The sequence below is a fragment of the Poecilia reticulata genome, linkage group LG22 (assembly GCF_000633615.1).
Source record: "Poecilia reticulata strain Guanapo linkage group LG22, Guppy_female_1.0+MT, whole genome shotgun sequence".
Lineage (NCBI taxonomy): Eukaryota > Metazoa > Chordata > Actinopteri > Cyprinodontiformes > Poeciliidae > Poecilia > Poecilia reticulata.
The window spans coordinates 5,259,157-5,284,284 of record NC_024352.1 but is presented as its reverse complement, the minus strand read 5'-3'; the positions used below and the strand labels follow the sequence as shown (position 1 = coordinate 5,284,284).

The window sequence follows — 25,128 nt, the reverse complement described above, 5'->3', positions numbered from 1 at the left end:
TAAAAGAAAAGCACCCCCACAGCATGATGCTGCCATCACCATGTTTCACAGCGGGGATGTCGTGTTCGGGATTTCATAGAGGGCTGAAAAAAAAAATTATTTGGAGAGAAATCAGTTTGATTTGATTGGATGTTTATGATGTGGAATGTTTATGAATTTAATCATGACATGTACAAAATGTCATTTAAAAAAATAAGATCAAAGCTTTTTTCTATTAATTGTTAAAGGAGCTTAAAATAAATTTTTTTTAGCTTTACATCGTGTTATGATGTTAATCCCTCACGAAAACATACCTGGAGTGTTGCTTTGATTCTTTAATGCATGTTTGAGAAAACCTTAAATCTCCATGGCAACCATTCAGCTTTGCAAAACGCCTGGTTGAACCTAGCTCTGCCTTCGAGGACGAAGCTTCTCCTCAGGGCTCCAGTTTACAAGCATCTGCTTCACAGAGCAGCGCTTTCCCTTGAGTCCCCCACCCTGCTAATTGGTCCTTGCTAGTCTGAAGGTGCAAACACTTGGTGGAGCTGCGCATCTTCTGAGCTCATGATACCAGTTCAATGCTGGGAAAAACGTATTTAAAGGATTAATAGAGGGGCCATGTTGTGATGACTTCCTGAAGGCAGAGTTTCAGGAAGTTAAATTAATTCAAGGCGTTAAATTATGAAGTATAATTTAAGTCATATTTCATATATACAATATTTTTTACAACAACTGAAGTTAACATATTTACTTAATAAAGCTATAAAGTGTTTTTAAATGCCTAGAAGACACATAACTCTGCCCCTTTAAAAACATCTGACTACATGGTGGGATTTTTATTATTTCATTATTTTGTTTCATTCATGCAGTCCACAGATTTTTTTTAAATGAGTATTACTGTAGCATCGGGAGCTGGAGGTAGTTTCAGAATCCTCTCTGAGTTCTTATGTATCAGTGGTATTATTTGTTTCTTTGTAGAAAAAGAAACAGACTTAAAATCAATGGTAGCAAATTTCCTGAACCAGAAACAATTCAGTTCTGCATCGTTGCTCAGTCTTTTAGAAAGTGGATAGTTCAGTGGATGTTGGTGCTGCAAGAGACTAATTAGAGACGTTTGCTGCATATGTGAACAAATTGTCCTGCAGGAGGCGGAAAGCGGAAAGTCACCGATCAGCTTTTCTTTGACCTCCATCAGGATATGTATAACTTCAATAAAATGAGGGATCCAGAAATAACGGGCTGGAAATATTTACTTTAACATACTTTGCAGTTTTAAAAGTCTGATTACATCCTTTATTTGTATTTTTTTTCTGGACTCACTGTGAGATCCACTGTGGCTCGTTAACCGTCGTCCTCTGACTCCTACGCACAGATGCGCCTTCATCGTAGCGAACGGAAAATGTCAGAGTGTGACCCAGGTGAAATGAGACGCCCTCCTGCCTGCAGAGACCTGCGGAGCATAGATTTCCTGTCGGCCTGCTGAATTCGATCATTTCCAGCATCCAGCTGGCTGAACTTTATCATCGCCCAACGACAAACCTCCACTGTTCAATCTGAGGAAAGCTGACATTTCAGAAACATACAAGGCAGTGCTGGACGTATGCATCCTTTTTACAGATGAGGGAAGAAGACGTGTATCTTGTGGACATACACACCCCATACCAGCTGAGGGTGTTTGGTAAAGTGTTGCTAATGCTTCCATGGTGGTAATTGTATACCCTTTCTGTCTTGCACCAAGTGACCTTAGGGCAATATAGCTTTTCTTTCCTGGGGTGGCAGGAACCTGATACATCTGCATCTGAGCTCATCGTTCCTTTCTGCCCTCCAGCCTCTCACTCCATCACTCTGAGAGCATCTCTTGAATCGCAGAGTGGAGAGAAAGCAAATGGCTTACAGAGAAAGACGTTAAATATTTAAACCGAACAGATTTCCCTCGACTGCTCTGTTATGATACACAGAGTTTTTTTTTTCTACGACAGTGCTTTAGGTTCAAAGCTTGCAGCTAATCAGAGTATCAGCCCCAAATTAATCCTCTTACTGCTCTCCAACTTCCTGCTGAGATGTTGGCAGAGAGGAGGAGATTAGTGGAGCTGAGGGAGATATTATGGTAGTTACTCAACTCGTTTTTGGCTGTTAAGGATTCAAATGACCATTTAGATTGTTGATACTACACTGCACCTCGTTTTTCCACAATTGTTGCACGTTCTGGGGTGAAAGTAGGGCTAATAGGTACAAGTGACCTGCCCTTAGATCAAATTAGGGATGCACAATGTCAGAAAAATATACAAATTCAATACTATGCAATACTACCACAAAAATGTATATCAATTGTGGCTGTTAGGACAGTTTGGCCTAATTTCAACTGAGCGGTACAGTATTTAGTCGATGCGCTGCAGTCCCTTCTCCATGGGGGGGGCCATTAAACAGATTTTTCCCAGACAACCTCAGCCAGATTAGCCTCCATTTGCTGGTTCTTCATGGTTCCAACCCAGTTTTCGGAAACAGAGGTGGTACAGAGGTGGTACAAACCAGACATGAGTGTAAGTGATTTGAGACCAGACTGGATTCATTAATTGGCCCATGGAATACGCGACAAGACTGTAGTATCTGGGGATCTGAAAATTGATAATTCCATAATCTAACCTTGAGGTCAAAACCTTTCAGCAATTGCAGATGGGGCAACCTGCAATAAACATTAACACAGAGACATTGTGGAGAAACTGGCTGCCCACGGGTACACGCATAAAATTACATCATCAGAGTGTCAACCGCAGCTCCTGTGTGCTCACGGTCCGTTTATGTTCCTACCCATACTCACACCCACAAAGGGAGGAACTCACCACCAACGTAGATGCACCCAACTTGGCTAGAACCAAACCACACATTAACCGGCTAGAGTGAGACAATGGAGAAGATGCTTACTTTATAACCTGGTGTATTCATGAAAGTGTTTCCACTATCAGTTGGACTCTTACTGGCCAGGCGGAGTAAAACCCAAATGTCTAATAACATACTAGTGCAACAACAAACGTGACATACTAATATATGTCGTGCTTGTCCCAAGCATAAAATTTTTTTCTATGCCTCCATCCAGGGATTGTGTTGTGACACCAGTAGCTCCACCCTAACTGTACCGTACCGATATCCTGTGGAGCTACAGCTGAAGGAGGGCCAGGAACGGTGTGGAGCGGGTTGGTTGTATGAGCCGCTTTTACAGTGGAAGCAGACAAAATAACGTGCCTAACCACACTGGCCCATTCTGTACCACTCAATGGAAACAAGGCTTTATAGTCCATCCAACTGACCAAACGTGTTATGCAGATCATCACTGCACGACACTTAACATACAATATCCTTCCAAATCTTGTCCTTTGTAGTTGCAGTTCGGCACACACTGATGCTGTGATGAAAACTGCGATTGGACATGCTGTCCAAGTCTAGATCAAAGTATATTCATGTGGTGGAATGGCCGAAAGTCCAGACTTGAGTCTGATCCTGAATACAGTTACACACCACCCTGTCCATTACTCCAATTAGAATAATGCTCGTAATGTTTTAGGTAAATGAGTTATAAAAATCAACAATGACGACATTGTGTGGAAACCAACAGGCTCCTAACTGCCTGTAACAAGCTAAATGCCACCAAACCGTCTGAAGGTAAAAGTAAGGAAGGTTTTTTTTTTTTTTTTAAAGGTTAGAGAAAAGTCCTGTCTGGATTTAGAGGCAGACAGAAGTGAAAAGATGGTGCTCACATTCAAGGCTTCACATTGCAACACCCAGTTAGTGCGGAAAGTGAACACCTTTAGGTGGATAGACCTTTTTTCCTTTTTTATTTTACCACCTGTCAAGACTCTGTTACCAGCAACAGGTTGACTTTTTTGGCCTTTTTAAAAATATGATGTTCAAATATATCATCTAAGGAAGATTCAGAAATGTCTTGTGAATAATAATCAGGAGTGACTCCATGCAGCCCATCAGGTGTAACCCCCCCCCACCCCCCCAGCAATCCCCTGTGGTTTTTGTGAACCTTATTTTAATAATCCCATTGGAGGGCCTACCAGTGTTGCTAGGAGACGAGAGGTTTGCATCAGCATTGCTGCTCATTTTTACCACCCCTTACCCCCCCACCTCCACACTTCCATTCACGGCGCCGCCCTCCTCTGTCTCTCAGCCTCTGTCTGTCCCCAGTTGCTGCCTCACCCATCCCTCCCTCCCTCCTTGTCTGTCTCTGGTCGGGGTGGTGATGAGTGGGTGAGCAGCGAGGAGGCAGGGAGGGCACAAAGTGATGTAATGCAGGCGCGCGGCATCGGTCCGGGCTGACAAATCACAATCCGGGAGGGGTGAGGAAGGGGGAGAGAGAGGAGACGGGGCAGGTTAAGGGAGGCAGAAGCATCTCTTGTGTAGCCGGGGCGACAGCGGCGGTGAGAGCACGGAGGAGGCATCAACCAAGGGCTCCGGCTAACGGATTATGAGAGAAACCGAGAAAGAGGACATAAAGGAGGACRACAGCGGGGAGGAAGGGACGGACCAAGGCGGGGAGAGAGGGGGGGGGCCTGGGAATAAAATCGTCACGGCCGTTTGCTCCACTGCAGCTTCCCAGCCTGAGCCGCTGCCTGTCCTGATTGTTCGGCTTCCAGCCTGTCTGTCCTGAACTCTTTTTCTCCGTAGATCTTTACCTGTTTTACCTCCTTCCTCTGTGCGTGATTCTTGGTGACTGTCTCTTGTGTGTGTGTGTGCATTTTCTCCTCCTACAAATATGATGAGACAGACTCCTGCAACCCGGAAGGTACAGAACTTCCTATAATCCTCTTTTTTTTTTTCTGTAGAGATGTCGCCGTTGCTGTCATTGTTGCCGTCATGCTATTATTTTATGAAGATCATGCTTTGAAGTTTTTTCCCTTTTTTTCAGTGACATTGGAGAGTCTTCCTGCTGTGTTCTTATTGTGTAGTACATGGCAGAGTTTTTTTTGTGTTCAAGCATGTGTCTACATCTTTAAAATTATTGTGTTACATTTAGCCTGCAATGAAAACTTTTTATTTTATTCTTTTTCCATCTTATTCAGCAGCTCCGCTTTGCACACGACGTGTTTTTAAATCATATTTCTGTGCTTGTCCTGATAATGTAGTGGTGGCTTTGGATTGGTAGCTCTCACTGGGTATTGGCTGCAGCTGTTTACATTACTCAGGCTCAGTTCATCTGAACGATCCCGCTCTAATCCAATAAGGAGCGATAAAGAGCCGAAGCGATAATGATGCCGAAAGCTATAAGCAGAGTTGGGGGTGGGTTTGTGGAAGGCAAAAAAAAGAAAAAAAAAAGATGGAAAGTAAAAAGTAGAAGATAAAAACGGAGGAACTTCATAATGTCTGTGCATGTGCTTTTGTTATATTAAAAGAGGAGAAATGTACCAAGGCTTCCCTCAGGAAACTTGCTAAGCCCGGTGGTTAGATGCCAGGGTCATTCATCCAGCGGCCCGTTGTGTGTTTGAGTTAAAAAATGTTTAAGGTTGACAGGAAATTTGAAAATATCACTTGATAATAATGTATTAAAAGATTGGAAGACTAATACCTGAACACCAACTATAAAGCCTTAAAACATAACATTTTTTAAAAAAGACTTAAATAAATAATTAATACTTAGCCTAGTGGGGGCACAAGTAAAGCCTGGTGGCCCGCCAGGCTTATAAAGCACTCTGTGGAAAACCCTGTGTACGTAAGAAAAATGTAGATTGCAATAATAATTTTAGACTTACAGTATCATAAAAGTATTTGCAACCATTTTTCTGCTTGTGTTGCATTTGAATGTTTCAGACCATGAAACACATTAGGCAGATAATTTGAGCAAATATAAGAGGCAGTTTTTAAATGATAATTTCATGTATTATTAATATTAGAAGGAAAAGACTCTGTACAAACCAACATATGTAATAGGACTGGGAAATAAATCAATATTTATATATATATGTGTGTGTATATTGCAAAAGAATCATGATCAATATCAATAGATAATACGTCTGATAGAATATTCCGAATATTCCCTGAACTCCGATCCAGAACTGCACAGCATTCTGGGAGACGTAGGCAGAGGAAAGGCTTTAGCTGCTCAACCTCTCACAGCTAGCTAAGCAAGGTTGGTGGCATCAGCTATTCACTCACTCTTTGGTTACCTAGCAACAACCTGTTGAGTAACTTGCGCAGCAGCAGTTTCAGGTTTTGCCAACGTGCTTCATAACTTCTTGAAAATAAATTAAAAAATCAACGGCATGGAGTGAAAACTGGATAAAACGGTTTGGCAGTATTTCAGGTATTAAAACAAAAAACGAATCAATACTTATTTATATCGACAATTATTGATATGAAACACTTGGATCGTAAAAAGTTTTTCAGCCATATTGTCCAGACCTACTATCAACCATGCACTATGTAATAAATATTTTCTTCTGTTGTTAAATCATGAGTTAACAGTGATTTTCCAAAATCAAGAAAAAAAAGTTTAGTACCAGTCTGACAACATGAAGTAGGCTGAGAGATCTCAAGAAGCAACATATTAGATATAAGTTGAAAACAGGTGAAAAACAGACTTTTGTCACCTATTATTAGTCTGGTAAGATTACAAAAGACCTTGTAATGGGTTTGGGAACCTAGCAAGCCATAGCCATTATCCACAAACAGTAGAGAAAGATGCCGGCCTATCAAATTACTCCAAAAACACATCAATGACTCATCTGGAGGTCAGAAAGCGCTCATGAATCCACCGTAAGAAATCAACTGGTCAAACATATATGATAGCGTTTCAAGACTTAAGAACTGTAATTCTGGGAAAAGATTCTTTAGACTGATCAGCAAACATCTCTGAAAGGTGAACATTTTGTTAGATCAGGCGGTAGACGTAGTGGTTGCTAACTTGCTGTAACTGATGGAACCAGAATTCCTGATCCATCAGCTCAACGTCTTAGGATCAAACATACTCCAAAGTGGCTATATCACAGCAATTCAGCAGAGAAGAGCAGGCTGAAATTCCCCTGCAGTGATTTAAGACCCATTGCTGGTAAAATATTCACTATTGTTTGCTGGACGTTCTGTGTTTCAGGAAGCTTTTTTGGTTGAAAAGTTTGCTGCGGGCATTCTTCAGATCTCTCTGCGTTCCCCATCGGCCCGTCTCGTGTGGTGTCTCAATCTCGACAAGTGATGTATCGGGATAACAAGCTATTATCTTAGCACGTCTGCATTGTGTACGCAGCACAAAAGATCCAGGCTCAGATGAGATGGATGGAGACACAAAGTGAGCATTGATGTCGACGTGGCTGTACCAGTCACAGTGCGTTGTTGTTCCCGTGGTTTTGGTCATGTGGGTGGAAGACATGAGGTACAACAGACCAGCTAACAGCTGTTATTAAAAAAATAGTCAATAAGATGCATGGGAATAGATTTTACTATCAGAGAAGTAGAGAATATTCTTCTACAGATCAGTCATATCGCTATCATCCACCCTTTTTTCCTTTTTTTTCTGTGATTTCCCAATTACAATGAATTTTGCCTTAAATCTCTAACCCTGGCTGTTTGTTTCCTCCCTTCTTCCCTTCCCTCCTTCTCCTGCCGTTTGACCTTCCGCTGCTTCCTTTACTTTCTCCTCCCTGTGCTTCTCAGACCACGGCCAGAAGGCCCAAGGTGAGCTCAAGTCTTCAACACCGTCAGGCCTCCAGATCCTCTCGGGTGCCATTATTTATGTGGCTGATTGTTGGTTTTACTTCATGCAGCACTGTGTACTTTATGGACATTATTTCTAACCCATTTTACAGATTCAAATAAAAGTAGTTTATTTACATTTTTGCATAATAATAACATAAAGAACGCAATTTAAAATTTTAACATAATTAGTTTTCAGTTGCAGAATTACATTTAAGGCATTAGATTTGTGTTAAATTTAGTAGGTATACATATGGCCTCTTTGGAAACAGCCTTTAACAGTTTCTATGGTTAGCACAGTTAGCATAGCTATGAAAGCAGTCTCCATCCGTGTTCCCTAGAAAACAAGACACATTGTCTCTAGCGTTTTTCTTTTGAATTATCACGGCAACTGTCACAAAACAAAGTTGAAATGATTACAGCGTTCACATTTTAAACAGAAATTAGTATGGTATATTAGCAGTTAGCATGGTTAGCACAGATAGCTTTACTAAAACAGTAGTCTCTGTATGTGTTCGCTGGAAATATAGAAATTTGTTTTTCGCATTTTTGCCTTGAATTGTTTGGTTAGCCGCTGTAAAACAGTCAAAATGAATACAACGCTTACATTTTAAACTGAGTTAGTGTCATTTATTAGCAGTTAGCATGGTTAGCATTACTAAAACAGCAGTTTCTGTTTGTGTTACTTGTAAATAAATTTGTTTCTAGCATTTTTGTCTTGAATTATCAGTGTGGTTGCTGCGAAACAGTCAAAATTATTACAGTGTTCACATATAAAACTGAAATTATCACCGTTATTAGCAGTTAGCATGGTTAGCACAGTTAGCATTACTAAAGCCAAGAGGTTTCCATCGTTTCCACCGGATAAAACTATAAGATTGAAAGCTCAGAAATAAAAAACAGAGCAATTTTACTGCGGACCTTCCAGCCTTCCTGTTATCTGGTGAAAATCTCACTCTCTCTTTTTTTCTCGTGCTCTGTTACAATTACAAGAAGCAATTGTACAGTTTCTTGCTTCTTACATTTCTCTGCTTCTTCTGACTTTATTTTTAACACCTCACTAACACCGAGTCAACATCCGCACCAAAGAGTGTTGGTACCACGACCTGAGTGTGTGTAGCATGCATTCACTGATCAGTCAAGCTAAAAACATATCGGCTGATTCCGATCACAAACTTGGTGCATCTTTAGTTTAATAAGCATGTTGATGCTAACAATTGTTTATAAAGATGAATCAGTGTTCAGTAATATGTTTATGCTTCAGTTATTTCCTGGTTCTGATCATATTTTGTGCATTAATACATGAATACTGACCAGGTCTCTTAATGCCAACGTAAATGATTAAAACCAGGATGATAAAAGCAGTCAAGCCTTCAGAGACCTACAACACTAGAATTCTTTGTAGCAGGTTCATCTAGATGTACTGATGTTTGTTTTTTTCAGTCATCTCTGTTTTATTTATTCATGTGTGTTGTTTACGTATCGTCCTCTGTTCCCCCAGCAACCCAGCCGACCTGCGGGCGGCGGAGGGAAGGGGGCCGCGTCTGGCTCGGCGTCAGCGTCGGCCGGCGAGATGAGCAGCAGCGAGCCCAGCACGCCGGCGCAGACCCCTCTGGCTGCACCGGTCATCCCGACCCTCCACTCTCCTGGAAACCCGCCGGCCCCCATGCCCAGTAAGGTCAGGATCAGCGTCCTGAAACGTTGCTTACAAAGTAGCAAATCATGCAGAGATTTAAAAAGTCATTGTTAAAAGCTTCCGTGCTGAGAGAGAGGAAAAATGACGACCAGCACATGTGACATCTTCTTGCGTTTGGCCCTTTAACTTCCATGTTTTTTAACTCAACTGTCAGTTTGTGTTTGTAATCCTACAGAAACGCTTTAGGATGAAGTTACTTAGATTAGAAGACTCTCGTTTCTGGGAATACATTCTTAATGCTACCAAAATTAAGGGATTTAGGGATTCATGCATGAAGGAATGAAAAGGTGGAAAAAGTAGAGAGGCCTGTTCTCTTCATAAAAACACAAGATTTAATTTAATTAATTGCACATTAATGTGTCGGTTCAGTTTTTTTTAATGGAAATAAAGAATATTCATAAGAACTATTTTGTGTCACACTTAAATGTTTCATATCGTTATACTAAATAGTATCACAAAAAAAGGTTGCTTGAGCAAATACACAATGCAACTTCAAGAAATGACTTTCCACTTTACCTCTTCCCAAAGAGTGGAAGGGGGAAAAAAAAGAACATCTGTTAAAAAAAATCACACAAAAAAGAAAACAGGAGGGTTTTATGATAAAAACAAAAGTTAGAGTAAAAACAAATAATGAAATGAATACAGAAAAAGATAGACAAAATGAAATAAAATGTGACAAAAGCATAAAACATTAAATAAAAACAGAATGAGAAAAATCCAAAATTAGTCAAACAATAAGATTGTAAATAATGTGGAGAATTAAATAATAATTGAAAATAATAAAAACACTAATTTATGTCACACTGTGTGATCAAATAAGTTGGAAATTGTTTTGATCCAATATTTGGCACCTTTTTCTCTATCAAACTATTTAACTATTTATTAATTTCTACATTCATTGTCAACTTTGGCAGGATCAAAATAATAAGTGTGGACAAAAAAAATTCTCCACTGGTTTGTAAGAGGCTCATTGGCATTTATCGTAAATGACTGATGACAATTGTTACTGCCATTTTTTTTGTTTGCAAATGAAATCTTCAATTGAAATCTACTTTTTGTAATTTTTTTATCTGAAATAAATGTAGTTTAATAATTTTAGTAATCATTGATTAACTTCTAACGGTACAGTTGAATCATACAATTCATTTCCTGCACAGTTAAGAAAAAAATGTCCTTTAAGATCATGAAACAACCCCACCATGAGGGGTAACCTGTGTTATTTGTGTCTCACCCCCTCAGGAGGAAGTCGTCATGGAAACAGAGGTGCAGATATCTGGGTTGTTTCTGCACTTGACACTGAACTGTTGTTTTTCTGTCACTAACATTTTAACAAGCTGTCAAAGGTGTGATGGCTTCATATTGAGTGTGCGGCCTTCACAGGGGTGTGTGTCTCTGCATCCTGTGTATCCTCCAAGCGCACATTAAATGATTAATAAGGCATGTGTGCATGCACCATGTCTCCAGAGATATTTTTTTTGCTTCTAACAGAGGCTCAATCAAAGAAAGATCACAAAAGCGACTAGTGTTTCTAATCCGTCCGCGTCCGTGCTGCAGGAGGAGGAGGCCCTGCGCGCTCAGGTGAAGGACCTGGACGAGAAGCTGGAGACGCTGAAGATGAAACGAACGGAGGACAAAGCCAAGCTGAAGGAGCTGGAGAAGCACAAGATCCAGCTGGAGCAGCTGCAGGAGTGGAAGACCAAGATGCAGGAGCAGCAGGCGGAGCTGCAGAAACAACTCAAAGAGGCAAAAAGGGTAAGGAGGCACGTATGGAGGGCCTGGCAGCTGCTGCTGCAGGCCGACTGAATGGTTCCCTCTACATGCAATGCTACGGTGAAATACAGCTCTGGAAGAAATTAAGAGAGAGGTTGTTCCACCAAATATTGATTTCTGAACTCTTSCTGAGCTAAAACATTTAGTATTGTTACTAAATTAATAGATTAGAAGAATCTCATTTCGCATTATTTGAGGTCTGAAAGCACTGCATCTTTTCATTATTTTGACAATTTCTCATTTTCTGCAATTAAATACAAAATGTTTGTTTGGCATTTCGGACATGTTGACAGGAGTTCATAGAATAAAATAACAATGTTCATTTTACTCAAACATAAACCTATAAAAATGTAAAATCAGAGAATGGATCATTTTAAGTGATCTCTTAATTTTTTCCAGAGATGTATAGTCACTTTCCTAAAATATTGACCAGAGTCATTTTTTGCAATTTTTTGTAGAAGAAAATCAACACCTCTTGAGGAAACCCAGGCCTGAATATCTAAGCCAATAAAACGGTCTAAATACACCACAGGTGTCAAACTCAAGGCCCGGGGGCCAAATCTGGCCCGCCGCAGCTTTTTATGTGGCCCTCTGGACTCCAAATTACATCAATAAGTCCTTCCAGTTTTTCACAAATCTGCAAAAATCACACAAAATCAACAAATTTCCAAATTTTTCCTGATTTTACTGCTAATTTTCGCAAAATTGGTCAAAAACGTTGAATCCGTAACCAATACAACGAGTGATAAAGTCACATTTGACATCATACATTAGCGTAAATATTGTAAAAAAATAATGATTACAAATATTTCTTAATATTCACCACACAATCTGTCATTTTGATTGCAAAAATAAACACTAAAATAATCACAAATCCCAGAGGAAGAGCTATTTATTGATATTTTAACAGTTTTATTGGTTTTATCAATAGATTCTGGTGCAACCGGCCCTTTAAGGACATTCAGATTTTTGATTCGGCCCAAAATAAAAATGAGTTTGACACCACTGAAATACACGGTTCAATGTATTTATGTATATATTGTATTATTTCCATTTGTAGGAGGCTAAGGAAGCCATGGAGGCGAAGGAGCGCTACATGGAGGAGATGTCGGACACGGCTGATGCCATCGAGATGGCCACTCTGGACAAGGAGATGGCTGAGGAGCGAGCAGAGTCCTTACAGCTGGAGGTCGACTCCCTGAAGGAGAGAGTGGAGGAGCTCACCATGGACCTGGAGATCCTGAAGCACGAGATTGAGGAAAAAGGTACGGATCATGTCGCCATAGTGACACAATACGTTTCTTTAAGTCGTGTTTAAGCTGAACGCAGACATGTGGCCCAAATTCATGAAGTCATACTTTTCTTTAAAGGAACTGGGATTTATTTTTCTTGTTTTCTTCTGTCTTTGTAAGCAAATTAAATAAAAGTTAAACCAATAAAGGTGGTGAGGAAAGGACAGTGAAAAATTGCCGAACATTTATAAAGCAGTCCGAAGCAGAACAAACTTTATTAGACATGCTGCTAAACAGCACAAACTTTAGTGACTATTAATGAGATTTTGTGTGATAATCCACCTTAAATTACTTCATAGTTAATCAGTGAAAGAAAGATGATGCCTGATCTTTAAAATCTTTTGTAAAAATCTGAAAAGTGTGGTGTGCATTTGTATTCAGTGCCCCTGAGTCAGTGCCACCTGCAGTAACAGCTTGAAACGTCTGGAGGTCTCTCTACTTTGCTGCTCTTAAAAAATTCTTAAGAGTCTTGACCTTTTGTTGGTAAGACTAGATTTTATTTAGGGGTCACGGAGTAAAGTGTGGCTGAATACAAATACATAGTACAATTTCCAGATTTTTACTTGTAATCTTTTTCATTTCACTTCTCAATAATGTGCTACTTTTGTTTTTTTATTTTTTTATTACTTAAAAGCCCAATCAAACGCATTGAACTTTGTAGTTTAATGTGACAGAATGTTTAAAATGTTTCAAGACACCAGATAGTCACAGTCATTGCTAGCTTTGTTTTGGTGTCTGCCTCAGGTTCGGACGGCGCCGCCTCCAGTTATCACGTGAAGCAGCTGGAAGAACAGAACAGCAGGTTAAAGGAAGCTCTGGTCAGGTGAGCGTCTCTCCACCGGAAAACAAAAACCGGGTTTTAATTATTCACAAAAACAGAGTTTATTCTTCCCATTTTACTCTGCAAAAATCCTCCCGTGTTCCTGCTCTGCGTCAGGATGCGTGACCTGTCCGCGTCGGAGAAGCAAGAACATGTGAAGCTGCAGAAGCAGATGGAGAAGAAAAACACGGAGCTCGACTCTCACAGAGGCCAGAAGGAAAAGCTGCAGGAGGAGATGACGGCGGCGGAAAAGACGATAGACGAGCTGAAAGAACAGGTTCGAGAAACTCATTAGGTGCCGAAGGTGGGCGCTGTGTGATTGGTCCAGTTAGTGAGAGCAAATACGTGCTGTCCTTCAGGTGGATGCAGCTTTGGGGGCGGAGGAGATGGTGGAGACTCTGACGGAGAGAAACCTGGATCTAGAGGAGAAAGTCCGGGAGCTGAGAGAGACGGTCACAGACCTGGTGAGGAAACAGCAGCAGCTCAGAGGAAGACCCACTCACTTTCAGGAACAAACGCTGTACTGTTCACGCCGGCTTTCGTGTCAGATTTATGGCACGGAGTTCAAAGCAAATTAAAGTGCTGCTGTTTCCTGATGTATTTAATCTTTAATATGAAATGAGTCAGCAGAAAAACTCATCAATATGCAGAAAGGGTCCCACAGAGTTTAAGTAGCACTCCAGTTGTCCTAGCAGCTATCGCCCGGTCAGAATCAGTGGAGAAGTGAAAGAAACACTCTGGTCCTGACAACTCTGATCATCGGGGTTTTTTTATTATTATTATTGATCACGATGTCTTGTGTAAAAAAATTTTTTATCTTCTGTTGAGAAAAACTTTATGATGCGTGATGTTAAGCAGCATCCTTCCAAATATTCTCATATTTAGAAGGATTGTTGCTCGTAAGTCGCACAATAAAGTTTTCCTCTTTTTTTTACGTTTGAAGTTAAATAAATAAAATCATTGTAGTTTATGAATATCCAAATCTTAAGATTCAAGTATGCCCATCTGTGTAAACAGCAAGATTTTTTTCTTGTAGAAATGCACCGATCAGAATTTGTGGCCAAATATTCTTTTGATTTTATCTCTATGCTTCCTCAGATTTCATATTTGAAAATAGCTAGCTAAGTCTCCTCTCTATCGTACCAACTTCCACAACAAGAGCGTTTTTCTTATCTATCTTGGTAATTGTCTTTGCGCCGCAGGAAGCTATAAATGAGATGAACGATGAGCTGCAGGAGAACGCCAGAGAAACGGAGCTGGAGCTCAGGGAGATGTTGGACTTGGGAGCGGCCAGAGTCCGTGAGGCTGAGAAACGAGTCGAGGCGGCACAGGAAACCGTGGCGGATTACCAGCAGACCATCAAGAAGTACCGAGAGCTGACCGCTCACCTGCAGGTGCACATACACATCTGATCGTGTATGTGCACCTGCACATACACGATCAGCACCTGGTGTTTTCTGAAGTGTATCCGGCTCACTCTTTTGTCACACGCCTTGTATGCACTGAGTATCTGGGATTTGTTGCAGGAGGTGAACAGAGAGCTGACCAGCCAGCAGGAGGCCTCAGCGGAGCTGCAGCAGCAGCCGCCAGCAGAGATGTTTGACTTCAAGATTAAGTTTGCGGAGACAAAAGCTTACGCCAAGGTCAGTTCATTTGGTACGAGCAAGAGGAGGCTACCGGCGACTCCACTTCATACCCGTTCACGTAAAGTGTGGTTGTTCTTTCAGGCCATCGAGATGGAGCTGAGGAAGATGGAGGTGGCTCAGGCCAACAGACACGTGTCTCTGCTGACCTCCTTTATGCCTGAATCCTTCCTTCGACATGGGGGAGACCATGACTGCATCCTGGTCCTGCTGCTCATCCCCAGACTCATTCACAAGGTAGACTGCTCATTGTCAGAGTGCAGCTGAGGCACTTTAGGTAGAGACACATCAAGAACACAGTAGGGACTTCATCACAAATGTTGGAGTGCAAAAGATCTCCAATGGTTTTAAAGGTGTATGAAACGTCTGTTGTGAGATTGTGGTGTTTCTTTGCATGAGTGACAAAGTACGAGCTTTCAGCATATGGCATAGAGAGCCGCCGTAGGGGCCATTATGTATTCAACGCTACACTTATACACGAGAGTATAGGCTACACCTTCCTCAGAAGGGTCTTTAGAGACCCTCTGAGGAAAGTCTGATTTCCTTAGAAAATGGGACAAAGCTTCCTGCCAAAGCTACACCCTAATCTTTCCCACATCATGGTCTCACTGCTGCAAGTTGCCTAACTCATTGCAATGTTTTTGGCTCCATGGCAGCTACAGTATATGCCTGCAACCAGTATGTCTCACAGCAGCTGAGACAAACGCCATGTTCTTACTCCTTGGACATAGAAATTGGTCTGTGTTGAATTTGCCAGGTAACAGGGCTCCCAGCTGGAGAGTGTGCCCACAACTCCAAATTGCATATAAACATTTGCATTCTGGAAGCTGAGGGAAGTTGCTGCTTAGTCAGTCTGGAGCTCAAATGCAAAATATATTTGCCACGCTGTCTCAAGAGAATTGAAACAAGTACTGTCCAGCAAAGTCTTGGACACCCAGGAGAGGGATCTCTAAGCCTGTCAATCTGAATCCAGTGTGTAGGAAGGAGGAACCATATATGTGTGTGTGCTGAAACCATCTCTGTTTGTCCATCTTCAGGCTGAGCTGATCAGCAAACAAGCGCAGGAGAAGTTTGACCTGAATGAAAACTGTGTGGAGCGAGTCGGCCTGAAGGGCGGCGTCGGTGAGCAGCTGAGCTTCGCAGGCGGTCTTGTCTACTCTCTCAGCCTGCTGCAAGCCACTCTCCACAAATACGAGCAGTAAGTTTCACTGCAGAGACGCAGATAGGAGTTTAAAATGGAGCTCACAGTCGGTCCCTCCATCAAACACAGTGAACACCTTTACATTCTTGTTCCCATTATGCTTTTTACGTAACCCTTTGAAATACTGTACATCTGCTGCAACAACCTTCTCCTTGGGTCTGTTTGCCAGAGCTTTGTCTCAGTGCAGCGTAGAGATCTACAAGAAGGTGGGCTCTTTGTACCCAGAGATGAGTGTTCATGAGCGCTCTTTGGATTTCCTCATTGACCTGCTGCACAAAGACCAGCTGGACGAGACGGTCAACGTGGAGCCGCTCACCAAGGCCATAAAATACTATCAGGTGTGCAGCATTATGTTCCACATTGCTAAAAAAGTGTCTCCTTTACCCAATAAGACATTGCAATGCGTCTTTTTCTCATTTTTTTAATATTACTATGTTGACAGGAATATTTGTTTAATATTTTTCATTCATTAGCACTTGTACAGCATCCATCTGGCAGATCAAAGTGAGGACTGCACTATGCAGCTGGCTGATCACATCAGAGTGAGTAAAAACACGACTAATCTGTCAACAGAAACAACTAAAACCACATCCCTCCCTCCCTGTTTTATTATTGCTACACGTTTCCTTTATTTCCTGGAACAGCACTAGAAGTCTGTTAAGGTTTAGGTTAGGATGTTCATCCAATGGCTTGCTCTCATGTGCAGTTCACCCAGAGTGCCTTGGACTGCATGGCAGTGGAGGTGGGCCGCCTGCGGGCGTTCCTGCACACGGGTCAGGAGAAGGCTGACCTGGCTGTGCTGCTGAAGGATTTGGAGACTTCCTGTAGCGACATCAGGCAGTTCTGTAAGAAGATTCGCCGCAGAATGCCAGGAACAGATGCACCCGGCATCCCTGCCGCACTTAACTTCGGACCACAGGTAACCATGGGAACCACGAGTTTTAAACTGCTACTCTGGTCGCCGTCACCGTGTCGGGCACATCAACTCCTAACTTATCAACTTCTTCCATAGTGCAGAGATATTGAGAAGTCATGTTAGGAATGATCAAAAGGCACTAAAATATAAACATCCCCCAGCTGTAATCCAGGATTTCAGGGGCTCATGGCTCTATTTAGATAGAAGCAAGCAGATCGGATAAGATACAGAGGTTTTCAAATTGCTGTTCTCTTTTGACCGATTCTGCCCTGCAGGTGTCCGACACGCTCTCAGACTGCAGAAAACACCTGACCTGGGTGGTGGCGGTGCTGCAGGAAGTGGCTGCTGCTGGAGCTCAGATGATGTCTCCTCTCGGCGAACAGGACGGGCTGGCGGCAGTCAAACTGGAGGATGTGGCGTTCAAGGCTGCAGAACAGGTGACACACCAGTTCCTCTTGTTTTTTCTGGGAGCAAATTGAGCAAACCCACTCAAAGGAAATAACTAGAAGTTGAACTGCAAGCTGTTACAAAAGGACTCAAAGCCCTTTTTGGCAAGTCCAACCCAATTTCACACCATCCTAGTAAATGCTGGCTCTCCCCCAGAGCGAGAAAGACACATACATAATTGTGCTGCAATATTTTTAGCCTCACAACTCCATCAGGGTTTCCCCTAGAAAACTTGCTAAACCCAGTGGTTGAGTGCCAGGTCAGTCATCCAGCGTCCCGCAGTGTTTTTGAGTTAAAAAATGTTTAAAGTTGACAGGAAATTTGAAAATATCACTTGATAATTATGTGTTATTGAAAGATTGGAAGATTAATATCTGAACAATAACTATACAGTCTTAAAAAACGCAAACATTTTAAAACAGACTAAAAAAACATAGCAATGCTAAGCCTGGTGGGGCACAAATAAAGCCTGGTGGCCCACCAGGCTTAAAATACACTGGGGGAAACCCTGACCATAATTATTAGGAAATGCCCAAGACCAATAAGGGTAGATAAAAAGAAAGTACTTGAGAATGTTGTTTTAACTTAGAGGCGTCACATTGCTTTGTAAAGCCTTTTATAAAGAATTATGAACTTATTTCATTCTAAAATCATAATGATTGTCCTGAACTATGTGTCAAAATGTGATTTAATTCAAACTTTACATGTGGATTTGTGTCCAATTAGTCCAAAAAGATCCGAAATCTCAGCGTAAATTCAGAACTTCTGAAAAACTTGAGTGAAAGTCTATCATCTACAGTGTATCAGATATTTTGGTTCATTTTACTTCTTATTTGAAAGGCAGGTTATGTTTTTCATTGATTCATCCAAAAGGCATCCCAAATTCATCCATTCATCTCAGAGCTTAAATGGCACATAAAGAGTTTGTGAATCTATAGATGTCAGAACTATCATAAAACAAGAAGACCCTTATTGGTAAAACTCTTCAAATCTGGTTTTATTATAAGTTCCTACATGCCTTCATTTCTTATAAAGGTTAGTTGTTCTCTGTATAAATACAAGATGTCGCCGGGTTTAATGGCCGACTTGTTGGAAGGAGTTGTATTCTGATGGTGGGTTTAAACCTTATCTTTGCAGATCTATGGATCTCAGGGCGCCAACCCCTACGAGTGTCTGCGACAGTCCTGTAGCATTGTCATAGCAACCATGAATAAAATGGCTACTGCCATGCAGGAGGGGGAGTATGACTCAGACAAGCCCCAAAGCAAGGTAACTGTGAAGGATTTTCTTGGTGTGAAGCTATTGTGCAGATGTGTCTCCGTTGTGAAAACGCCTCAAAGCGGATTGGAAGGGTTTTTATGCGGTGCGTGTTTTCTGAACGCGGAATACTAGTTTTATTTCTGTCTGCCCGTCATCCCACAGAACCCTCCACCGGTGGATCTGCGAGCTGGAGCTCTTCGAGCCGAAATCACAGACGCCGAAGGTCTGGGCCTGAAGCTGGAGGACAGAGAAACGGTCATCAAAGAGCTGAAGAAGTCTCTAAAGATCAAGGTGGAGAAACGTGGCTAAATGTGTTCAACGTCTAATGAAAACATTTATCATGAGCACAAATGGTTTATTGTTCGGGAAGATCGTTCAACTTATGACTGCATTGGATTAAAATGTAAGAAAAATTAGCTTCATTTTCTCATAGTGGCTCAAAAATGAACCAACATGAACTTAAACCAATTAAAATTTCTTCCAAAAAAAAGGATGCATAATATTGAGTTAGTATGTATAATTTTCACTCTGTGTGCTTCAGAAAAAATCCGACAAAATCAAACTTAGGCACTAAATTCTTGTTTGTAAACTTTCACTGAAGTTACGTTTTAAATATTAACTCAATTGTGGGGTAAAGACGACATCAAAGGCATCAATGAATCACCAATTTCATTGAAACCGTGTAAGTCACCAGGCAGAGACCTGCACCGTCATGACGCTGTGTGACGTTTCAGGGAGAAGAGCTGAGTGAGGCGAACATCCGTCTCAGTCTGCTGGAAAAGAAGCTGGACAGCTCGTCCAAAGACGCCGACGAGCGCGTCGAGAAAATCCAGACCCGGCTGGACGAGGCCCAGACCCTGCTGAAGAAGAAGGAGAAGTAATTATGGTTTCACAAGTGAGATAAACCCCGAGAGCGAGAGAGAGGTCTACAGCTTTGCCACCGTGTCCCCCTCTGCAGGGAGTTTGAGGAGACCATGGACGCCCTGCAGGCGGACATCGATCAGCTGGAGTCTGAGAAAACGGAGCTGAAGCAGCGAATCAACAGCCAGTCGAAGATGACCGCGGACGGACTGAGAGGCAGCAGCCCGTCAGGAATCGCTTCCATGGTCTCAGGAATAGCTGGAGGTGAGTGAGATCAGAAAAAAACTGCAAAAAAAACCCCCAAATCTGTCCTCATTACTGTAACAGCCGTCTCTGTCACAATCTAACACAGTTAATCTGTGAAGTATTTTGATTACAAGCAAGAAATAACATGTTTCTCCTTTCTGATCTTGTTCTTTTACCTTCTGATTGATGTACTTTATTCCTCAGAGGAACTAAAAGGTATCCGTCTGCTTGCATCTGATGTGATTCTGCATGATGTAGAGTTTGTTGTTGTCACAGGGCTGAGTTTCATCAATGTAAAATGCATGTTTTATGTCATTGGGGCTTTAAAGAGCTGAAAGTATTTAAAGTTAAAGTAGATGAAGATTATATATCTACACTGTGTGTATTTCAGCGTTTTTTATTCTTGCTTTACCATTTGCTCTTGGCTATTATAGTTGGATGACATAAACCGCTAATTTTTTGTACATGTACCTTCTTCATTGGTAAATAAATTGCTTATATAGCAAAAGTTAATCCAGATTAACGTAATCACAAAAACCTCATGTCTGCTGTGTTTTAGTCTTAAAACAGACCGATAGCATCATTTGCATGTTGCTGTTAGCATTAATGACGACATGGCAGCAGATATCACTCTGGATCAGAAGGACTGAATGGTTGGTTTAAAAGGTAGAGATGCTGGAAATTAGTTTTTCATTATGTCAACCTTAGTTAGAGGCAAAGTAACATGATTTTCCGCAGAAGTCCAAACCATGTTAAGAGTCCACTAAGACTGCAACTAAATCATAGATGTATTAAATGTAGACCGCTTGTCCTGTCTTTAGCCTGTTTGGGACATGTTTAAGAAAGACTGTCCAGAGAAAAATGGTGTGCACCATCCTGAGGCCAACCAAGAGATTCACTCGTAATTTGACGTAAAACACAGACTGGAATAGAGAAGTCTATACTGTAAATACTAAAGCTTTGCATTTGCTCAAAGTGTGTTTGATTAGAAGCCTTTGAGACGTTTGTGAGGTTCAGTATACAGTGGAAACCTCTAACAAAAATGTTACGACCCCGACTGAGCTGTACACAAAATCGTATTCATCCAATCAGATCGATAGGATAAATTGTTGTTACCATGGAGGTGTGTCGTCGTTTTTATTTCCAAGTTTGAGCTTTAGTTTTTGGAACTAAATTAAGATCTGTGTTTGCATTATGATGAAGTATCTCTTTCAGTTTAGTGTTGGATGGATGTTATATCCAGAAGTATCCTATAAAACATCGGCACAAAGACCTACATACATTCAATGTTAGAACAGCAGCTTTACCTAATTGGCCCATAAGAACCAACAACCAGCATGCATTCAATGTTAAAACTGTGAGATTTGGTTGAACGATTAGGTAAAAATAAGCATCCTAAAGGCAGAGTGAAGCTACCATCCATACCTTCTTCCATGTCACAGCCAGTCTTCCTTTTGTCCTCCTCAGGCAACATGATGGCCGGAGTCGGCCCGGGCTCCGGCGTCCAGGTGATCGACTCCCCCCTGCTGAGTCAGCAGATCGAAGCCCAGCGGCTCTGCATCAAACACCTGAAGAACGAGAACAACCGACTGAAGGTGAGGACGGAACTCTAAGCCGCCCAAAGCGATCCGCACGGCGGCGTCTTTAATCTTCGTGTGTGCGCTCCTCCTCCCGGCAGGCGGAGAAGATGCGCACCCAGCTCGCCTCTCTGCCGCCGCTCAACATAACCAAGCTTCCCTCCAAGGAGGGACGACCTGAAGTGCTCTCCAGCGCCCTCTACCGCAAAACCGACCAGCTCCTCGAGACTTTGCTGCAGATGAGCGCCAACGTCAAGGTGGTGGACATCACTGGAAAATCCCCGGGTCAGTAGAGCGAGTGGAGGAAGTTAGATGACTGGTTTTCTTCTCCTCTCATCAATACTACTGATATTTTCTTTCACTCAGTAGCTGCGTTTCCATTGACCTTAAAATTGTACAAATTGGAATTACAAAAATAAATTAGCTAATTTCGAAAAACGTGTTGTGGCAATAGGATGTTTATCGGCTCTGTCAAAATTCGTATATTTAGCAAAACTGCGATGGAAACACTTTCTTCGCAACACGAGTCGTGATCAACAGACAGATGTTACTACTGGCGGAAAAGATGAAGAAGACGGCAGGAAGTGGTAGGAGGATGATGGCGCAGCATATTTTTTAAAATAACTTATTGCCTGAATAAACTTATTTATGTGTGATATTTAGCTGCATTCCTTATTTAATAGAAACACCACAATTGCAAAATTATGTTTTTTCAGCAATATTGACAAAGTTTTGAGTACATTTTTAATGGAAACGCAGCTACATTGTTGCAACAATCACAAGTTTACAGTGGTGGGTAGTGACTAGCTGCATTTATGAGTACATTTTGAAAAATTTTTTAAGAATAATAATTTTACTACGCCATACTTTTTACTTTTACTTGAATAAAACATCTTGAAGCAGTTCTACTTTTACTTGAGTAAAATGTTTGGCTATGCACGCCAATTTTAAGTTTCAGTGCATTTATTGAGATGTTTTGTGACAGGCCGCTCATTCTTGAATAGACACATGAGCTCATAAAAGGTATTTGTTGTTTATAATCTTTTAATGCTGTTATTCAACCATCAGATTGGTGCAGGGTTCAATTATGTCCAATCGGCTTTCAAGTGTTTCAGGAACTCCTGATTATGAATCCATGTAATTATTAAGTTATTGCACCTTCAACCGATACGCCTCTGGTCAGAGTCTGTCACTTTAAATAGATCCATGTGTCATTATCGCCTGAAATCATCGACTCTACTGAACTGACTGATGTACACAGTTCTTTGTGTGGAAGGAGAGGAACAGGTCGCTAACGTTGTGTTGTCCTACAGTGACACCTAGTGCTCAGCTGCTGGAACAGACGGCACGTCTTCAGTCCCTGAGAGAGACTCTGGACAAACTGAAGGTAAAAAAAACACTCTAAATATTTTTAGGATTAAAAAGAAAAAAATCATCAGTAGTTTCAACCAGCAAATCTTGTTCTCTGCTTCTGCTCAGGGTGAGGTAGCAGAGCATGTCGTCAATCTGCAGCCTGGAGCTCGAGTCTCGTCAGACTTTGCAACGTTCCCTTCAACCTCCTTTGTCAAGGTAGTCAACAAAAACATCAGACTGTTTCCGTTTCCATTACTAATGTGTGCAAAACTTCTGCCAATGTTACAAAAACAAAAACAACACAATTTTGCAATCGTGGCATTTCCATTAAATAAGAAACACAATTAAAATCACAAGTGGATAGGTTTATTCATGCATTAAGTGATTAAAAGTTTACCACTCTTACCACTTGCTGGTAAGAATCTTTTTTGCAAAATATACAAATTTCGATGCAACAGAAAAACCACCTCATCCAGGGAGCACAACTTTATGTTGAAAAATACTCAAAGTGTGGTGATAAAATAAGCCGTATTTTGAAATAAATATGGCGTTTCTACTGAGCAAAATTATTTTCGGAATTCGAATTTGTGCGATTTTTAGATCAACTGAAGTGCAGCTAGAGAACCTGCAGACCTGACCTCTGTATTATTCCGTTTCCAGGCGACCGAAGAGAAGCACTCCGACACGGTGCTGGTGGGTCGAGTCCTGGTGCCGTGTCCCCGCGGTCAGGAGCAGGTCCACCGCCTCGTTCTGTCCCAGTCCCAGCTGCAGAGAGTCCACAGTCTCCTGCAGACCTAAATGTTGCTTGACCCCTGTGACCCTGCCCTCCTCCGCCTGCTGCGGCACCACAAACACGCCACCATCAGTTTCTGCTCCCCCCTCCACCTCCAAACCGAGAGGAATCTACAGCCTTAAGTGGAAGGTTGAATGCTGAAAACGGGGAGGTACCTTCATGTTTGAGATGTTAGCAGCTCTGTTGTTACAAGTGGCATTTTTTATCTCAGCTTACTTGGATTTTATTTATGCAACACCAGGCTCGCTTCTGATGCCGCCCCGTTTTGGTGTCGGCTGTTTTAAATGAGGATGACAGAAATTTTTTTTTACAATTTGACAACTGGAACAATTTCAGGCCATTAGCAATATATCTAATGTTTTTTTTTTCTTTGGAGATATCATCAGCTTGTTCAGTGACTTCCGGGTCATAAAATGAAAAATCCCATTCTCTTCTGATCCGTAAACACACCATTTCTAAGCGCTAAATCATGTTGCAGACAACAATCTCCAGTGTGGAGGTCCCTCCTGAGTGAAGACTAAAAGTTTGTGTTTTTCAGTATTAGCACAAGGTGAGTGAAAATTAATTTGAATCACAGACATGTAAGAGGTTATTTAAAAAGGAAACTGGTTCACCGTGACACGTCTGATGTTCATTCAAACTGCAAGATGGCAAAATATTCAGCAGAGCCAAGTTTACCCCGTCTGTTATGCTGGATTTGGAAATGTTGGGAGCCATTTGGAAATATCAGGATCTCAGCAGGATCTACATTCATTGGCACATACACAGAGACTGGTGTTTTAGTAATGCTAGCCCATGCTAACAGCTAACATACGATGCTGTGACAGGCTAAGCTAATCATTTTGCCTTTATTTTGAAATATCACTATAATCTTTTGTGATCAGACAGCCGTCAGTTCAGCTTTTAATCTAAATTATTAATGATCACTCACGTCAACAAAGCTAGAAAAAAATACTTGTTTTGTATCTACGGACAGAGATTAGGACCATCTAGGGACAAAAAAGGGATTTTGACTTTTTTTTCCTTTGAATTCTGAATTCAAACTAAAGTCAGAATTCTCTTCTGCATGTATCTGACCATAGAGGCTCTCTCTCGTTGTCGGGTCGTAGTGTTACCAGAGATCAGAAATAGGCCTCAGCCTGATGGCCAACGACATCACGTTTGCTCAGTGGTGCGCCTCTATTAAATTTCGGGTTGATTCCATCCTGATGTGTAATCTGATGCATGAAGCCCAGACTCACAAACACCGTATTTACCAAGCTCTTCTCCGCTCCTGTGTGAATCCAGTAAAGCCGTGCAGAATATTAGGAAGCATTGTGCTCAGTTCTTAGCTTGACTATGAGAAGGGAAATTATGAGTTGTAAATGTCATTTTGTGTGTGTGTGTGAACATTAGAATTTGCACAACAGAACAAAGTCTTGCACATGTTTCAGTTACAAGCAGATGGAAGATTTGGTAACACTTTATTTGAAGGGGGGTGAATAAGACTGTCATGACACTGTCATAAATATGACAAAAGACCTGTCATGAACATGAATAAGTCTTCATGAATATTTATGACTGTTGTCATAAAGCGTCATTCGGTAAATTA

At 41.5% G+C, this 25,128-nt stretch overlaps 1 protein-coding gene across 10 annotated transcripts in view; it reads left to right on the top strand.

Annotated features, from left to right (window-relative positions):
• dctn1b (dynactin 1b) overlaps nucleotides 1-24,109 on the top strand; it is a 38,464-nt gene extending 14,355 nt beyond the window's left edge. For 5 of the 10 annotated variants that reach the window (XM_008398836.2, XM_008398837.2, XM_008398835.2 and 2 more), the window contains 26 exons: nucleotides 4,748-4,765; nucleotides 7,624-7,644; nucleotides 9,164-9,340; nucleotides 10,913-11,110; nucleotides 12,189-12,393; nucleotides 13,165-13,243; nucleotides 13,358-13,517; nucleotides 13,600-13,704; nucleotides 14,443-14,634; nucleotides 14,767-14,883; nucleotides 14,968-15,120; nucleotides 15,921-16,081; nucleotides 16,254-16,422; nucleotides 16,558-16,626; nucleotides 16,791-17,003; nucleotides 17,276-17,437; nucleotides 18,585-18,716; nucleotides 18,870-18,998; nucleotides 19,442-19,584; nucleotides 19,666-19,832; nucleotides 20,019-20,030; nucleotides 21,282-21,409; nucleotides 21,493-21,676; nucleotides 22,705-22,778; nucleotides 22,871-22,960; nucleotides 23,405-24,109. In XM_008398836.2, coding sequence (XP_008397058.1) covers nucleotides 4,748-4,765; nucleotides 7,624-7,644; nucleotides 9,164-9,340; nucleotides 10,913-11,110; nucleotides 12,189-12,393; nucleotides 13,165-13,243; nucleotides 13,358-13,517; nucleotides 13,600-13,704; nucleotides 14,443-14,634; nucleotides 14,767-14,883; nucleotides 14,968-15,120; nucleotides 15,921-16,081; nucleotides 16,254-16,422; nucleotides 16,558-16,626; nucleotides 16,791-17,003; nucleotides 17,276-17,437; nucleotides 18,585-18,716; nucleotides 18,870-18,998; nucleotides 19,442-19,584; nucleotides 19,666-19,832; nucleotides 20,019-20,030; nucleotides 21,282-21,409; nucleotides 21,493-21,676; nucleotides 22,705-22,778; nucleotides 22,871-22,960; nucleotides 23,405-23,542 — 3,396 coding nt within the window. In that variant the 3' untranslated portion in view covers nucleotides 23,543-24,109. The remainder of the gene's footprint in view (nucleotides 1-4,747; nucleotides 4,766-7,623; nucleotides 7,645-9,163; nucleotides 9,341-10,912; nucleotides 11,111-12,188; nucleotides 12,394-13,164; nucleotides 13,244-13,357; nucleotides 13,518-13,599; nucleotides 13,705-14,442; nucleotides 14,635-14,766; nucleotides 14,884-14,967; nucleotides 15,121-15,920; nucleotides 16,082-16,253; nucleotides 16,423-16,557; nucleotides 16,627-16,790; nucleotides 17,004-17,275; nucleotides 17,438-18,584; nucleotides 18,717-18,869; nucleotides 18,999-19,441; nucleotides 19,585-19,665; nucleotides 19,833-20,018; nucleotides 20,031-21,281; nucleotides 21,410-21,492; nucleotides 21,677-22,704; nucleotides 22,779-22,870; nucleotides 22,961-23,404) is intronic. The other 5 variants (XM_008398838.2, XM_017302482.1, XM_008398833.2 and 2 more) reach the window with 4 other exon arrangements.
• Nucleotides 24,110-25,128: the final 1,019 nt, after the last annotated feature.